We start from the raw sequence: 19,386 nt of genomic DNA, 5'->3' as shown, positions 1-19,386 counted from the left end.
TCTATCGAATAGTTTATAATAATTTTTCTTTACACTTTTATTAAAATTTTCTTCCTATCGTTTTAGGAGAGTTATTTAATCAGTTATATCTATATTTTAACTTTACGATCCTGATTTCTTGTTCTTTGATTTATTTCCTGATTTACTGTGAGTTCTATTTGATATCTCAACACAGTGACATATGTATGCGTTTTTATTAGTTTATGCCTATTCAAAAAGCCAACGAGTGTGTCCTAGTTATTAAGTCTTATTATCGTTGATAAATGTAACACTGTGAATATTACATTCCGTTTATTAGATTAATATTTTAATATTTTCCGTATTCATCTGCTGATTTTCTCGTTTCAAGTCATCTTAATGAATTATGTATTTGTGCAAACGATCAACGAAGAAACGAAAGTTGCAGTGTACTAGAGTGCAAACGCATGCATGATCACGACTACCAAGAGTAATACGAATCAGTGCACGATGCGTGAAGGCCATGAAACCAATTTACATGGTCTTCCTTGTCCGGGAAAATACTGTGGTTTTCTTCATAAAATATATTAACAGAACATGGTTTCAAAATCTCCACTCGAAAAAAAATGTTTGGCGTAAAGAATCTTTGATGATCACAAACAATTGGTAAATATATTGCTCGAGCAGATACGTACGAAAGCGATTTGAAACTTAAATAGAGAAGTAACAGAAAAGTAAAATCACACTATTCACGGTTTTCAATTATGTAAATATTTTCTCTTATTTTCATAATTAATGCACCGATCTCTAAAACAATTGCGTATTATTATTATTATCCGAGAATATTCATAAACCACGACAGCTAATAATCTCCATCGAGTTTCTGATAAGATACCATCGATTATCTTAACGAATATCGTACTATACCGGGCACCCCTATATAAAAGTGCGTTTACTTTCCGTCTGTCGAACAGTACGATACGATATTACTTTCTATTATAACACATTGGACACGCGTCTTTAATAGAAAGGTGGAAACCATCCTACTTTCTACCGAGGTTTAATAAGACGAGATTTATTAACCACCGAGGCCGAACAGATCGCACTACACTCGAAATGTTCTTCCTAGAGTAGCGATCGTACGTTTTCCTCGGAAGCAATGCTCGATAGATCGATAATTAATTTCGTAACCACACCTGAGGTTACTTTTATGCAGGAAGTACCGTTCGTTTCGCTTCTACTCGCACGGCAAACACGGGAGGAATGATCTTTTGTAAATGGAAAATGATTTTCACAACGCAAGGTACTCGAATAATTTATTTCTTGAAACGATGGTTTTAATAGAATAGAAAGCGCTACGATTTCATTACAAACGCATGCGCTTACGATGAAATTTCTACATCAACTTGACGAACAAATTTATTTTACAACAGTTTCAAATTTTACATTGAAATAGAATCGTTTTTGTTATGTTGTGTTACGTAAGCGAAAGGCACATTACATTGGCACCAGGGCTGAACAAATTTGATTTGAAAGGAAAATCAAAAATTTTAAGTAACATTTCAGACTTGTGTTTCCTTCAACGTTACTTAACAATAACGGTAATATCGAATTGACAAGTATTTTAAATACTGAAATTATTTTATTGTTCTATCATTTCTAAGGAAATTCTTTCAATCATTTCTTAACAAAGTGTATAACGTTTTGAGCTTATCTTTAGTTATAAAATATCATATCAAAATGTATAAAAAATCTATTGAACACCCTGTATATTTGTGACTTATATGAATCATTTACTAAATTGTGTGCCTGAAGTTGTACATACATGTGATGGATATGCAAAATATTAATTAAATATATTTGCTATACTAATCTCGTTTCTTCTTTGAATCATCATCAGTTTATCATTTTAGTGACGCAAAGAGATTTATAGTTTTATCTAATGAAAAATTTTTAAAACATTTGTTATTTTCAAAAATAATTTCATTATTCTGCCTAACTGTGAAATAAGATAACATATTTGATATATTACTATCTATGCACATCCTGAACAAAATTTCTTTTCGAAGAAACTAATTTCATACTTAATATATAGTATATTTTAATCTAATGTTTGGCAACATTACAAGTTGCAGTTGTATCATTATTTAATCCTTTATTGTATCGTTATTATGATAAAATGTACAATAGCAAACACCGTTCAAAGCTGCAGGAAGAATAAAAGGAAGAGCTTAAGTAAAAATCAATGACACAAAGGGAAATGAAATTTGCATTGAATATAAATTTGACATTAATATAATAGACAATCTAAATCTTGTTTCCTTCTAATTTTTCTGCTTCGTACAGAAAGTTAAGGGTTTGAATGATAAATATTTAATCTCCAACAGTTTCCTACAATAATATCAACTTTACAAATGTTTCAATAACACCTACTCAAGAATTTCCATATTTGTATCAAGGAAGACACTACAATATTTTCAAATAATCCTTCAACATCTCAGTATTCGCTCTTCAAAAAATTCTATCCTGCACCAGCGAAGGAATCAGAAAAAACAATCTGCTAAATTCCCTCTGTCGATTCTCAAGTACGAATGAGTGATTGTTGAAATTTTCGTATTGTCTAGAATATGTAACAGAGTAAGACAATTACATCCAAGACCAAAGAACAAATTACTTCTCTTTTCCAAGTTCCTCTAGTTAACCAAGTCAACCTACCCCAACCTCAACGATTCATCAGACAGTATCCACCTCGATGACACTTCGTTCAATGCCTCTGATACTCCTGAACAGGCTTGGTGGTCTCGTACTCCCCTTCGTATCGGCCATTTTTTAAATAATAAACCTTGTTGGTGGGACGAGAACTCTTTGAATTTTCTTGCAGTAGTTGAGGCACGAACACCGTATTCGATTTGGGAACGATGCTGTTTGCGATGACATTGTACGGTAACTGAGCCTGATATTTCAGCAACTCTTGGATCTCTGGGGGCATGTTCTTGTTGAAGAACAGTTTCGAACTTGGTGGGCTGGGTAATCTTTCGTACGGTACCGACACGTACTCCTGCGGTGTTTGTGTTTGTTCCGGTTGGTTGTAGTCGCTTTTGTAGACGATTCTGCCTTGAAGCCCTCCATCGGAGTACTCACGTCTAGACTTTTGCTGTTCCGTTTGCTCGTAGTTGTTCGACAGTTGTTCGTAATTGGAGAAATCGGTGTTCCCTTGTTGTTGTTGCTCGTGTTGCTGAGGTACGGCATAATTTGTGTTGTAAAGGGGTATCTGGTTAAGATCCGGTTGCGTATCCAACTGTGATTGAGGTTGCTGATACGTTTTGTACTGGATCTGTGTAGGATCTGGTTGAGCTTCCAATGAATGTTGAGATTGCGAATACGTTTTGTATTGTATCTGATTGAGGTCCTGTTGTGTTTCCACGGGAGACTGAGCTTGCTGATATCCTCTGTACTGCACTTGGTTCGGATCCTGTTGCCCATCTGCGAGAGACTGAGCTTGAGAGTACTGTTTGTACTGTACCTGTTCGTACTCTGGCTGTGCTTGCAACAACTGAGACTGCTGCTGCCTCTGCAGCGTCTGAGGATGAACGAGATCAGACTGGCCTCGTTGAGTACGCTGCGAGTTTTCCAGGTGAGAGCGCCATTGGTTCTGGGGAGCAAAGAGTTTCCAGTCGACCTTCAAACCTAGAAAAAGAGAAGATGTCTCGATGTCCGTAACAGTGGCCGGTTTTCAGTCGTTTAGTTGTGTAATGGACAGGGAAACGATCTTGTGGTGTACAATGATGAGATTAGTTGTGTTATCGATTTTTAAATGGAAAATTTGACGATTATTCTTCAGTAGTTATCTAAACAGTGGAAGATACGGAATATATACTGAATTGTTTAACGTATAATATTATTAAGAAAAACGAAGACAAACAGACAGATATAGGGTACTGCATGTACTTGTTACATGTTTTGGTATTGAATATTTATTAATGCAGTTCAAACTTAAAAGTGTCAACGTATAATACAGACTTATTTTACATAACACTGTGAGAAAGCTCAATTATTTTCAAAGCATCCAATTAATGAACTATGTAAACGTATGTTTTACAAGCGAAGACTGAAGAAAGGTAATAGAGGGTGTGAGATAAGCCACTCACTAACGAAAGTTCAAATTGTTATATTTCTCATAGTGTCTTCATAAAAATATTATCAATAGATTCCCAAGATATCGAAAACGGAAATAAGTCCCTACACGACTTCGTTTGAGCTATTTTCAATCATTATCCGTTATTGGATTCACTCCTGAACAACTTCCAATTACTTCTAATTAAAAAAAAAATAGTCCCAAAGAGATCGTGCTTGGACTTATTTATCGACTGAAAAATCTCGAATCCGTTGGTAAATACTCTCACGACGGTATAATGAAAACTATAAAAGTCGATAAATAGAAACAATTGTGAGAATAAATCCGATTTCGTTGCCGAGGCAAAAATTCGATCAATTATCGAGGGAATGGTGTACGCAGCAGATCTGGAACGAAATGCAAATGGATTAGAAACATAGATTTTCAAGAAATACCCGACACGACCGATATAATTGTCCTCGAATTCCGATTTTATCATCATCTATTGCGTATCATTCGCGGTGAATACCTACCTTTGTATTTTCTAATAAATTAATTGAATTCACCTATAGAAAAGAAAGTTGATAGATATCGTTCATCGTCTATAGATATCGCTCCGTGGCATATATTCTTTAGCAATATCGTTATCGTTATTATTGTTCATTGTATGCAATCGAGTTTACTCACCATTCGGATCGTTGTACTTAATTTGAGCTGGAGGTGTTCGGGCAGGACGCTCCGCGCTTCGTTGTTGCGCCAGCGTACTCGAAACGAGAGCGACAAGTAGAATCTGTGAACAGATTCGATCGTGAATAAATTATTCGCCATGAGAAACCCTAGTAAAGACGAATGCAACGATGCTGTAACGGTAATGGGATCCGTTAGAAAGTAAAGTCTTCCTGGCCGGTCGTCTTTCTCCGCGAGTCGTTAGAAACCGATGCCAAACGACGTTGCACACGGAAGGGATTCGTACGATTGTTTCGTTCAATAAAACATTTGACTACCGCACTATGTTTCCGCCTTTGTCCCGTTACTTAGCATAAACTGGCTGTGTTACAAATAGCGATCAGCCCCGCTTTGTAATACCGTCTAACGTTTCACTTCCTTCTACGGTACCGACATTATCGTAAAAAATTAAGTCTGACCATGATTGAATACTGTGAACTTCACCGTGTCGTTTTCCTTACGGTAACGTTCAACGACCGAAAATTCAGCCCGACTTTATTCCAATGAACTAACAGAGTTTAGACACTCTGCTGAAACGAACGAAATGCGAGTTTAAAGATTAGATATACATAATATTTGAATGAAAAATGCTGTATAATTAAAAGCTTACTTATGTTAGTAAGTTTTATCTATGGTTCTTAATTGGTTCTTTGTTTTGATTAATAGTTGCTGTTTAAAACGCGAAATGCGTTAAGTCGAGTATTGATAAAATTTGAAATTGAATAACTGAATATTTATGTTAGGTTGATCTCAAGAAAGTAGAACATTTCGTTCTAATAAATTTACCATAATTTTTTCTAAGGTTTTACTTTTAATTTCCCCTTTTCGCGATCTACTTTTGTATTTTTCTGTCACAAAATAATTTTCCGCGTCGATTGAAAAATTTTTTATGTTTAAAATTCGACACGAAGCGAAGTACTTTCGTGCATCAGAAAAATTAGATTTTCGTCTCGGAAAATCTAGACGAAAAGCTTCTCCTCTTCTAGTAAAACCGCATGTTTACGACCGTGCATTCAGTTACGAAATACGAGCGTGAGTAGATCTATCCTTGAACGGTTGTAATAAATTTACACTCGCGGCTCTATTTCCATACATGGAGAAGAATACATTCACCATTGGTTAACGTGTTAATAAATATTCGATGTTCGGTCTGTTGACCTTACTATAAAATATAACAAAAAGAACTCGTCAAATTCGAAACGATTACGAATTTGTACAAAACCATAATTATAAAAAAAGAAGCGAAAAACAAGGTCTTGTTTAACGTAAATATGCTTCACGGACACTATAATATTGGGTTGTTCGAAAAGCAATGTCATTTTCCAAAATGGAGAATATACAATTGAATAAAATGTTTATACACTTTAAAAAAAATCGTGCTTCATTTTCACCAAAAAAAAAAAAAAAAAAACGAAATGACTTTCCGAACAACCCAATAAATTATTGTTTCGACAAAAGTAAAGTAACCATACCCAATAAAACGAATCGTTCTACAGTATTCTGAGCAATAATTGTTATCAATGTTCCGACTGTTGGTACCATACAAACCGATCTGAATGATGACTACAAGAAACCTATACCCGCGAAACAAAACTACTCCGCCGAGTCGACGTGATCGAGCCCGTTACCGCGTTCTAGAAATCAAACAGAGTGACAAGCCTCGAAAGGGAAGCTAAAAAGAAGCCAATTGGTCCTGATCACTAAGTGCAGCGTTCACTGTTTCAGTACTTTCGAAACGACGATTCAAAGGTCCACTCGGAAAAATCAATGATTAATTCCCGTCACTGGCAAACTCCCAGTTACGCGGCACGGATTCACACCATCGAAATACGGGCACTCACTCGAAATTGCAACGAGACTAGAAACTTGTACGAATGCGTCGACCCGAGGGTCGAATCTACCCTTAAAGAATACGCAGAAACGAACGAGCCGCTGGTAGGCCCGTGAGATATTTTCTTGGTCGGCACTCACTGGAAGTCTCATGGCTGGCGGAGAAGAGACGATGAACGTGGATGCTCGGTTCACGGGTCTATGGGTGGAAATCAGCCAACGAAGCCGCGGTGGCTCTTCTATATAGTCGGAGTTGCCCCGGTGTAATTGGTCGGCCAAGCAGACGGCCGGTGGCTACCTACTTTTAAAGTAATTCTGCCTCCGGTAACGAGCAAACCACGGGGGCCCCCGGGATATTATCGCTGTCGATTGCAAGAATGCATCGCTGGCGCAATACGGTTACAAAGTCGATCTAGGAAGCTGCGGACACCCAAGTGTCCGAGGTTATAGGTTTACAACCTTTCCCAAGAGGAGCTACCGACACGGAGCTACCGGACTCACGATTAATTGTTTATGCGAGTTTCGTATGATTTGATGTTTCGTAGGACTTCGACGATGGAACTTCGAATCTGTCTTTTGCGAAGTGTCGAAATACGATTATAAGAATTCGAATCGATTCGAATATTCGAAATCGAAAGTGTCGGAAGAAAATCTTGACGAATCTCGATGAGACTTCAGTGACACGACAGAATTAACGTTTCAACGAATTTTGAATATCTTGGTTAGATTTGAATCTGTCGAGTCTTGATGGGTTTTGAATGTTTCAAAAGTCAGAGTAGTCTTGAATATTGTTACAGTTTTGAATATCTCGAGGCTTGATAAGTCTTTGTAATCCTTGATAAGCCTTGAATGTTTTAATGTGTCATGATGAATCAGGAGTGTCTCCTCAGCTTTGAATATTTTGGGAAAATTAGGAAGTGTATGGAGAATTAAAAATAAAATTAAAAACTATCATTGTATTCCTTATTGCCTATTTGTTTTATAGGTCTTATGATAAAAGCTAATTTGTATGAAACTATATAACAGGATTAAAAATTAATCTTTAGGACACCGTTTGTTCAGTACGTTATATAGTAGTTTAATAATTGATATCGAATGTATATTAGATAAGCTAGTAAATTTGAATTGGAATCCATATGATTTTTAACAATTTTTCGTCAGTAACGAATTAAAAGTGATTTATTGCTCGTTATTCCAATAAAAAAGCATAAAAAGGTGTCAACGATTGTGTAACAATACTAACAAACGCCGTAATAGAGAGGATACATACCTAATGACAGGGCTATAAAATTCAACAAACTTTATATCTGAATTGATAATGAATGTAAATACACGTGGTAAATAAAATAAAAGAAAGCCGTTGCGTGCCACACTTTCATTAGCACGAAATTAAGGCAACGTGTTACTCAATCCGTCCTTTTTAAGTTAAAGATATCTCGAAGTTAATGAAACCTGTTTCGTATATCAAATAGTTCACCAGAACTTCGTTTAAACATAACACAAACACAAATATTGTTAACTTTTCCGTGTTGAAAATAACAAAGTAAATGCGCACGTGTTCTTCCGTAATAACAACGTGGTAACTTCCATGTCTGCATATACATACAATGTATTCATCTATATTTACAAGAATTTGTTCGTTATACCTGAAGAGGACCTCTCACGTTAAACCCAAACCTTCTCATAAGAAAAATTAAATAACTATCTGGAGAATTATTTGTGAAACCAAAGAAGTTTACCCCTTTTTTTTCCTGTAATTATCATATGGATTTTTACTTGTAAAAAACATTAAACAATTGATAACAACTTAACAATTGATTGTAAGACAATTGTATCACTGTATCTTGTTATGAATTTATCCATCATTCTACTCATTTATAAAGAGAATTTTCATAAAAAGAAAACTGTTTTAAAAATGAATTATAATATATTGAACAAATCTAGCAAAAGGTACATATCTTCTAAACTAATTTTTGACACGCCTTCGCAAATTTACCAGTCCCTGAAATTGATACAGAAAAACATTACGAACTTATTATTATCTTTGACCTAAGAAAGTTATCTTTTCTGTCCTTTCAGAGGTAAACACATTGGTTACTTTTGGCACTTTGTTCGTTGAAATGGTTTTTTTTAATAAGCATATGCTTTCCATATAAGTTCCACATGACTAAATTTACAACGTGCTCACGAGTCTCTCCAACATCCCTTTTGCATGACTGGAGCTGTTTACTAATAATTACAAAGAATTTCGAGAACGAATAACGGAAAGTCGGTCGCTATCGATAACATGTAGAAGAAACACTGAAAGTTTTCAAAGAAACTTCTCGAATCGACGAGATAATCGCCTATCTATGCAAAGCCCCTGAACTTTCGAATGCGTTAAAAATGCAACGAGACAGACTGTATATAACCGAGCTTATCTCCTCGATGCATCCTCGTCTCTCAAGAGTGAACACGTAATTCAATGGTAATATATGCGAACAGTTTCATGGCGGACAGAATTCCATTGATTTGCCAGGAACATTCTTTAAGGTCTTTTATTAAATTTAATTTCTCCTTGAATTGAAACTTGTTATCGTACGAAGCATCATCCATTAATTTCCGTATATGGGACGAATAATATTTTTCATTAATATGTCTGAAAAGGAGAATGTTCGAAAGTGGTCATTTTTATTATTCGTTAGGAAATAAAATTTTGTAGGTAACGTGCACCTCGACACTTCATAAGGAATCAGGAAACAATAATTATTTAATCGACGTATGATGGGAAAGTTGTAACAAACACTTCTAATCTTCGAAATACCATAGTAACTGCAACTCACTCAATTAATGCGTTTCATTCTAATCTTCTTCGCATAATAGTATGTTTCCTACATAATTAATCATGAAATTCTTAGGAAAGTGTGTGGAAGTATTAACGAAACGGAGAAATCATAAAACTGTTCCTATAGGGGAGCAACTGTCTATTTGGTACGCCAAGTATGCGTTCACGCGTAATTGTGAAAAATGACTGCTATATGCTCTTCCGACAAGTGAAATTGTTACGGAACGCTTATGTTTAAGCTTAACAATAACACATATCCGAGAAAACAATGATACCAACACACAGAGACTTCCAGTTGTTTTCACAATATTGAATATTGTTTTTCTGTACTTGAAGCTATTGTAATAGATGCGATTGGATGTCCTATATTTTTGTAATCATCTCATTGTATCGTAAGATAATATAGTATGTAATTTTACTGTTTTCATGAAAATAAATGTGTATAATAAAAATATCTATAATTCAAAGACACGACTATTAGTAAGTACTTTTGACAATTTAAGAAAACGAATAGGACGATATTTTATTCTCTTCTTTAATTTATGAAATAATCACTGCTATCGGTAATTTTCAAAAATGTTTCTTTTTGATAAGTCTTGTTGTAAGTTAACTTCTAATATAGTTAACCTACATTTCCTCGATTAAACAGTTACTTTTCATCGAGAAAGTTTCCTGGATTCTGAATAGGTGGTGATTCTCTCAGAAAAATTGTACGAACAAGGCGTGCAAGATACTTATAGCATTATAAATTTTTAGAAATCTGTATTGGCACATGTAGTCTTGCATAATTATGGAATAGAACGGATTCTTTACGATGTACTGAATTCAACTGCTTTCTAGATCGTTCCCAATAATGATAGAAACTTATTGAAATTATTAATTAAAGGTAATGTTAAATTAACTTATTATGAAATTCAAATTACTATTTTCTTCGTCTGAAAATCCAATTTTTACACATTGGAAGGATTTTCCTACTCTAAGAACGTGACAGTGTTTGTCAAGTTTGACAATGACTAAACGCTGATTAGAATAAAAATGATTTAACTAAAGGATATTTCACGACAAAAGTAAGGAACATAAAGACCCTTACTATAAGAGAATTGAAGCAAACATATTACACATTACTGTATTTGAAAAAGTTGTGTTTAATTTAAAAACTGACACTAATGTATTAAGTAACATTTATTACACTAAAGTAGATTATTAGTTTGCTACTAATATAGCTTTTTCATCCTGTATTATAATTCTAAACGGAATTTTAAATTTCTAATTAGTATTGAATAACTTTTAGATGCACTTTTATCTTTTTAATTATATAATTAAATATTACCTTAACATTGGTCATAACTTTGTTCTAAATTTACATTCTCCAATACACATTACTCCTGTCTAGTAATTAATTAATTTTCTTATTTATATTAGATGTTTTACATTCATAACTAATCTGCTACTATATAATCTTCTAGAATCATCAGAAAGTATATTGCATATATTTATCGAAACCAGAAAAGATTAATCTTTTCTATATATATGTAAACCAACACATACTACTATTCTTAATTAAATAATAATTCATGCATTTACATTTTACAATAGAATCATTATTAATAATAGTTGTTTCAAAATTGAACGTCATAACAATTTGGTTCTTTTTTGATTGTATTTAAAAATTACATTTTTGAAAAGATTTTACTCTTACATCTATAAAAGAAATACATTCTCTTTAAAATTCTTCACATTGGAACAAATATTATTAAGACCGCAGTTGTTGACTGTACGTGTCATTTCACATATTTCGTTTCAAAACTAAAGAATATTTAACAACGAACTTTTCAGTAGTAACTTTCCAGAATGTTATCACATTACGAAATAATGGTTCACGGAATACGTTCTCGAAGCGAAAATATATGAAGTAAATCGAAGTGAAAAAATAACAACTCCGAGAACGAAAATACAGAATACCATAGAAGGGAGCAATAATACTCTCTAAACGGACCATGAAAATCTCATAAACCTGGCTGACTAGCCACCACGGTTTTTTTTTTCTCGGTTCTAAAAAATCGTGGTAATTTTCGAAATTGTCGGATCCTTGTTACCCTCATTACGCTCCATACTTCCACGTGGAAAAAAATGGAAAAGCAGGAAGTTTTTACATCGCTGTTGTAAAGTATATGAAAGTGGAGGATAATTTTTACTTTCCGCGTCAATTTCTGTTTAAGTAACTAATTAATTTACGTAAGTTCTTAGCTGCTAAAACTTTTATCTTGTTAAAGCAGCAGCGAAATTATTCTTACGTTTATTGCGCGGATTGACTCGGGCGGTGATGCAACAATAAATCGGAAAGAATTTCTGCTTGCAAAATTAATTTTGCGACACTTTCGCGAATATGAAGTAATTTGTTTTTTTGCCTACATTAGCCTCCCATCCATTGTTATTTTAATAGTGCTATTAAGGTAAACTCAGTGAATATTTGATGTGCTAATGTACTCCGTGTTTGGCAATCTTAAATAGCCATGCATTTCATTAATTAATGTAGAGCACGATTCAGACCGTGAATTGTAGTATCTTCCTTAGCATGTATAAATGCAGAATCAACTACACTGACATTTATCCTCCTGTAATACTTTTAGAACAAAATTCTAATGTAAGAAAAATGTTCCAGATTGAACAAACAATAGATAGAAAGAAAATCTGAAATGCGTACACACACGTAGGTGTGACGTGAAAATATAAGAAACTTGTTGCTAAAAAATATAGAGATTCGACTCATTAATAAAATAAACTTACTTTATACTATTAATAATAAAATTGCACTTTATACTATTAATAATAAAATTGTACTTTATACTACCTGATTTCACTTAATTCGATAAAAACAATTCAATGTTGTTTGTAAATCCCAAATGCATAAGTTTTCAATAGATTCAGAATCTGCCATATCAAACTCGCCTATTCGTACTTAATTTCTCAAACGAATCGTCCACTCTGTGATCAACAAATCACGAAATGAATACCGATTGGAGCGAACTATAAAATAAAACTTCAGTGATAGTCGCAACATTTATCGGATAATATTGTTCTCGAAAGTTATTATGCTTCTCGTTAAAATTTGATTCAGGTTACACCTCTCCGCTTCGAGCTATTATTATAGCTATTATTCAAAATGGTATTCGATGTATGTACCTGTTAGGTGAATTTAATCCTCTTCTACTTTATCGTGCAGAATACGTAAAATTTTATTAACACTGATATTACTCGATGATTTAAGAAATGAATGCATCCAGAAGATTTATATCGTGCACGATATTTTATCGTATAGCTCTTAGTTACTTTGATGTAAAAAGATGCGCAATACGCTTCGCTGAGCATAACCGATAGCTTTCCTTTAGCAGTTTCTGTCCTAACGAAATTCTTCTCCGACGGTCATCGAAAAAAAATGCGAAACACTTTCATGTGTCTAATTCCTTTCCAAGCATTTCGCTAATTACCTTACGCAAGAAAAAGAAGCCGATAAATAGTTGTACCTTAGTAGAATTAATTGGCGATGTGAACCACGTGACGGTGCGTACACATTGCGGCCAAAAAACATACGAACTTCGGCGAGGAAAGTTCCCAGATAATATTCGAAAGGCACGATGAGAAAAAAGGATTTGTTCCGCGGAAACGGGCGGAGAAAGTCCATCACGAGGAAGACTGTGTTTCCATCGAATCGTTTAAAAATAGAGCGTTATCCGTGCCGAAATGAAAACATTCGTCCCTTAAGGGAGGACCCCACTCCGAGACGTCAAAAAATGGGTAAATTTTGCGAATTTTTTTCCCAAGTAGTTGCTAAATGAAACGTGTAGTCTCTTTCAGAGAATATAAATGTAACTTTCAGCTTCGTTTTACAATTTTGCGAAAGTAACAATCGTACAAAATGGCGAAGTTATTCCCTATTCCCAGAACACCTTCTGGTGAAACATTGTTGACTGCTGCAGTTGACAAGAACTGGGAGGTTTGAAATAAAAAAATGTTTTCGATTCGTAAACTAGAGACTATTATCTAGAATATGCAGTACGATTTTTCGAAAATTTTAATAGTTGTAGAAACGGTCGAAGTTTAAAAAAGAAACAATCATTTTCATAGAAAAAAAGTTTTCTAGCCTTCAATTTTAATAATTATAAAAATGGTCAAAGTTTGAAGTAAAAATAATCATTTTTATCCAAAAAGAAAAACGATTTTAAACGTTTATAAAAACTTGAATAATTAACATATTAAAAAAATCGTACACTGCATTGTAGAACACTCTATGCCAGAATATCTCTATAAAATTTGAAGTAAATCGGATGTGTAGTTTCAGAGATTTCGTTTCAGAGATTTCGCTAAATGTTTAAATTTCGAAATATCCTTTTGAAACAACATTCTAAACACTTCAAACTTTAAGAAAATAAGAAAATTCGATTTCTTTGACTCGTCAGATTGATGTCCTCCCTTAACGATCGGACTCTCTTCGAGACACACATGAATGATCGACTCGACGGAGGTCAAACGAAATCTGCGCGAGCTTCGATCGACGAGATTGAGAAGTAAAAGTAACGGGCCGATATGAGTCACGATACATAGAAATATGAAAATAGAAGACAGGAAGGCAATGACGTGGCAGCGAGAGGAACGTTAATTATAATAATTGAAAAAATTGAATCGTTATTGCAGCAGTGTCTTGTGCATACTCCTGGAGGAGTATTAGAGGTCCGTGGTGGAGCTGGGTGAAGTTTATTCGACGTCCGGTTGAATTACTCAATGTTACTTGGAACAGGGCAACTCTTTTAGTGTCAAAGTATCGTAATAACGTGTCATTATTCTACAATTAATCAATTTTCAGAATAAGTGTCTTCTTTCGTGTATTTACCGAGGAAGCATTGGCAAAGAAGTATTCTTATATCATAAAAGTACTGTTACACTGGTACAAGTGTAAAAGCTGCAGTCTTTCAATTACGATTTTTTAAACAAGAAGCACGTAACGGATTACGTGCTACTTTTTACGTAATAACGGTTTTCTTTTTCCAAATATTCACAAATATTTAACGAATAGAAAGTTCATTTTATGTTAAGAAAAGTAGTCTCCACGACTTTATTTTCACCAATTCGTTCCTTACGAATGAAAGCGCTGCAAATATATTTCTATCTAATTCATACGTTAGCCCATAGCGAATAGTTTTATTACAAATTTATACACATGAGATTGCAGTAATTACACTGCACTTACAAATTCAACGTTTCTTCCCTTTATTTATTGCCTTTGACTCACAACTCTAAAATTAATGTGTAATTAAAAATTCTACAATTCTAATGGAAACTAAAGTTGGTTAAAAATTGTTCAAAGTATCGAAACTGGTACCCAATAACAGCGAACGTAATCTAGCAAATTTATATCCAACCATTTTAAGAGCTATGTTGTACTATTTCACGAAAGACACTTGCAAAAATTATATACGTTAAATTCAAGAACATGAAGTACTAATGGAACAATTACAATTAACGGCTTGACGTCAGATCGACAATGTCGAAACTTCTTAGTTAGTAATATAGGAAATACTGGAAACACTGAATTTAGTGGTTTGTCCTGGTTTAATATAAAACTTTATTCGCAAACTCTACTTTAAGATAGAAAGAGAAACATCTAGAAGAAATGCTGACGTTACCGAGTAGCGTTTCCCATATTCTCGAGGAATTATTGCTCATGGATCTTGCAATCCTTAGGTTTGCATAAGTATTACAATATATTTGGATTTCCGTGTAAACGTCAGACCCATAAACGAATAATTTATAAGCGCACGAACTGACAATTTCATATGCGAGGGAACACATTACCGCTTTCACAATCGTCTATAATCTCTGGGAAAATGAACCAGCATATATGAAAATAAATAATCGACAAATAAATAATACATAAAACAAAAATAATTTGTAGAATGTTTCGATTTCGTTCTCAGGAAAACTCATTAATCCTTATGGTTAAAAATCACTTGAATTCCGATAAATTTAAAGAAACCTTAACGGATAAAGTTACTTTTATAAAAAATTAAACGTTTCGGAATAAAGAAAATAAATATACAAGCGTAAATATTAAAAGATGCAAATGGAAGAATAATTCATTCGTGATGTTCGCGATAACGAAACAGTCACTGCAGTTTATAACCGACAACATTGAGCTTAGAATTTCGCGCACTGATTCTACTTGCGATTCAAGATAATGAAAACAACGTTTGCAGGATTCGAAACTCGGTCTTGTAAATTTTATTTTTAGCGCAGATTCGAAGCGACGGAATCGCGAACCTTTTGTACACGAATCGTTCTCGTCGCAGGATAATTCCAAAGTTGGTAAGTAAGGGAACTGAAACAGTCTGTTCTGCAGTGCCTGCAGTCACAAACAATGTTCTGTTACAGACAAGGTATAAAATAACAGAAAATAATAATAACTCGAATACTTTCTGTAATTCTTGGATACTCTCTGCCCCCCTGACCACCCTTGGCCCCCTTGACGATGAACAATAGCGAGCTATGATCCACTCCAGTACTCTTTATTTTCTAATATATATCTGTGTTCACCTATTGTTTCATTTTATTATTTGTTACTAGTAGCATTATTTAAACCGTTACCAGTTTTGCATTTTCACGAAATTTAATACTTTCATTCTTCTTAGTTAGATATTACAGTGCACTAAAGGGATTTATAATACGATATTCTGTTTAATTGTTTACCTTTCTTAATTTCCCATTATTTCTTGAATACGACTTTCATCCAACTATGGCGTGCCATTCGTAGAACATTTTGGTCATGCTCCTTCTGCTTCGAATCATGCGACAACATCGGCTCTGAAATTAATGTAGAAATAATGTGAAGTAGAATTTGCGTGGGCAAAATCATAAAAACTGGTTTATAATCAATCATCGACAACGTTGCTCGAAAAATTGAAGAATAAATAAAATATTACTAATGTACTCTGTAGCAAGTGACAAACATTCTCTTCAACGAAAAACTTTAAGCACCAATATTACCTAAATAACCTTGTAAACTTTATGATCACAATGTCCTATGATAACATTGTCCATCCCGCTTACCCCAAGACTTTTTCTCTTCCACGTCTTGAGCGGTTAAACTTTTAAAAGACACAAAATGAAATTTTCAATTTTTTCGACCCACCACAATAGTTATTCTCCTTATAAATTTACACAAAGCTAGATAAAAATCGATAAAATACAGGTATTAATTTCACTTTCGTTATTTTCTCTGTTTTGCAAATTTCGATGTAATCTAACCGAAAAGTTACGAATGTTGAAATAATTTCGGTTTCGAATCCCTGATTAAAGTATCGATATGGGAAATGAAAACCAAATGATTAAAACACCGTTACTTTTCAATTCGTAAACTTTGTTAACGAATTGCTCGAATATTTACAATATTTATCGCGTCATACCATCGGTACAATAGCGAAGAAACTGGTCAGAGAAATGGTGATAGAAGTTGCTAGGAGGAAAGCTGAGTGGCAGTCGAAAGGCGTAGTGGAAGATCAGAGTGCAATCTGCATTATTCTGCAGCCGGGGCGCGCGGGCGACCATCAAGGCCTCTTCAGGTCAACGTGATCCAATCTGCCGTATAAAACGCCCCTCTCGACGATTCTTCGAGCACTGTTGTACTTCTCGTCGCCCAGTTGTCGTCATTTCTCTATTATGAGTGCCATATTCGTAAGTACTCTCTTTCAATTTTATTCGAAACACGTCACAATGCGTCGCTGTATCCGATGATCGATTACTTCCGCATTGCATCTGTAACGCGCTTCTGATAGAGTGAAATGCATCAATTTGATCACATATTCTACAATTCTTACTTAACATTTCTAGATATTTTTATCGTAAAATTTATCTGGACAATTGTTGTTTCGTGTTTTACTACATTTTTGTTGTAACCCTTGAATTAACCATTGCAATCATTTCAAAGATACGGTAGATCACCCTCTTATGCTTGCGTAAATTGTCAACGTGGTTTATAATCAAAATGTAGACTCTGGCTTCAAAACTCACCGTACATGTAGCTACAAATTAAATTATTTAGAATAATTTCTCTCGTATTCAATGTGTTACGTTGCGTAGGTCTCATTTCAAAAGGAGAGACGTTACGTTAGATTCTCCAGAGTTTTGAAAAATTTCTTTGAAATTCCCAGGCGTTTCTGTTCTGCACGATTGCACTGGTTTCGTGTCGATCGCCGAACGGCCAATACCAGTCGCCTCAACAAGCAGCAATTTTGAGCGATGCACGATATCTTGCTGGCGATGGAACTTTTGGCGCTGCTTATTCTCAAGAGGATGGCGTAGAGTTCAAAGAGGAAAGCGACGTCTACGGGAATCGTCGTGGGTCTTACTCCTACGTCGACCCGACGGGTCAAAGACGTACAGTGTCGTACACAGCTGGGAAAGACGGTTTCCAGGTATGTCGAAGTATACTTTAACAAACATTTACCTTCTTTTCCAAATGTCACCTTTTCCCTGTTGTTTCTACTTTATTACGTCATTATTATTCGTGATAATTGACGAATTGATTGAATTTATGATATACTGTCTTGGAAATAACCGACGTGATAATTGACAAATTGATTGAATTTATGAAATACTGTCTTGGAAATAACCGACGTGTTGGGAAATGTAATGATCCGAAATCGTCCTAGAAGAAATTACGAATCCCCATTAAAATTATGAAACGATAATGATTCAAAGAAAAAAAGAAATTCGTGTAACAAATATACCTCATTGACACATTGCATATCCATCGTCCATCGTGCGTATTTTTAACTTAAGTTACACACCGTGTCTAATAAGATCTCATACAGAATTTACTAACATATATTAAAAATAAAACGAAAATTGTATATATTTTCTATTATTCCAAATAAATAAATATTTCGATTTATGGAATATATTTCGATGTTGGGAACCTACATAATTCTTGTTATTAAATCTTGTGCAAAACATTCTTGATTTTTCACACGTATATCTTACTTGAATTACTAAAAAGTTTAAAAATATTGAGAAGGAATCGTCTATGAACATTCATCAAACTGCTATACCACGCAGTTATTTTTCAATTCTTTCAAATCAATTACTCTTACTTTATCACTCATAGTATTATCGAAACTAAAAGTCACTCAATGTAAAGATTATTAAATTATTCTATTATTGTATAAGAAATATTCACGCTTCGTTTCATTTAAATCCACAGGCGTCTGGGGATGGTATTCCTGTTCCACCTCCACAGGTTGCACCCCAGCCCGAGTATGAACCATTGCCACAGTACAACCCACCGGACTATCAACAACCGAGATACGATCCAGCACCGCAACAACAATATCAACACCAACCCGCACCGGTGTACGAACCAAGGCCTCAGCCACCGCCACAGCCACTGCCGCAACCACATCCGCAACCTCAACTCGCGTTTCAACCCGAACCGCAGTATCAGTACAAGCCTCAACCACCACCTGAAGTTCAACCATACTCTCCGTACAACAACCCTCGACCACAGTATCAACCCTCACCCAGGCCATTACCGCAATACAACGCGATCACAACCCCACCGCCTCGCAGATTTTATCCACCTGGTAAACTCAGCTTCAACAGGACTCCTGATGGCTACTCCTACACGTTCAGTAAGAGTTAAGTTTCCTTTGGCGAGGCATGACACGACGATTGAAGTAAAGATGTATGGCTGGCAAATAGTTTAGTGAAAGAGATTCAGAGAGTTATACTAGGATCGAAAAAAGAATCGATTTGGAACACATCATTCGTCCAGAATTGGGATTGGGTATATTTGAATCTTTGATCAAGCTTGTTTAACCGTTAGTGTACGAATAAAAAATTAATTCTTACTTTAGAACATTGATCTTTAGGAGTACTGGCATAT

At 34.7% G+C, this 19,386-nt stretch overlaps 2 protein-coding genes across 2 annotated transcripts; one reads left to right on the top strand and one right to left on the bottom strand.

Annotated features, from left to right (window-relative positions):
* Positions 1-2,722: 2,722 nt before the first annotated feature.
* LOC143149444 (uncharacterized) lies at positions 2,723-6,818 on the bottom strand. Its single transcript, XM_076316791.1, has 3 exons — positions 6,770-6,818; positions 4,760-4,862; positions 2,723-3,645 (listed from the first exon to the last, which is right to left on the bottom strand). The coding sequence occupies exons 1-3, from the start codon at positions 6,779-6,781 to the stop codon at positions 2,723-2,725; spliced, it is 1,038 nt and encodes a 345-aa protein (XP_076172906.1). The 5' UTR covers positions 6,782-6,818.
* Positions 6,819-17,117: 10,299 nt separating this feature from the next.
* On the top strand, positions 17,118-19,143 carry Cpr19 (cuticular protein 19). Its single transcript, XM_076316348.1, has 3 exons — positions 17,118-17,177; positions 17,654-17,917; positions 18,706-19,143. Exons 1-3 carry the CDS (start codon positions 17,163-17,165, stop codon positions 19,141-19,143), a joined length of 717 nt encoding a protein of 238 aa, XP_076172463.1. The 5' UTR covers positions 17,118-17,162.
* Positions 19,144-19,386: the final 243 nt, after the last annotated feature.

The sequence above is a fragment of the Ptiloglossa arizonensis genome, chromosome 7, assembly GCF_051014685.1.
Source record: "Ptiloglossa arizonensis isolate GNS036 chromosome 7, iyPtiAriz1_principal, whole genome shotgun sequence".
Lineage (NCBI taxonomy): Eukaryota > Metazoa > Arthropoda > Insecta > Hymenoptera > Colletidae > Ptiloglossa > Ptiloglossa arizonensis.
Note: the sequence above shows the minus strand (reverse complement) of the source record. Positions and strands in the feature narration are given on the sequence as shown.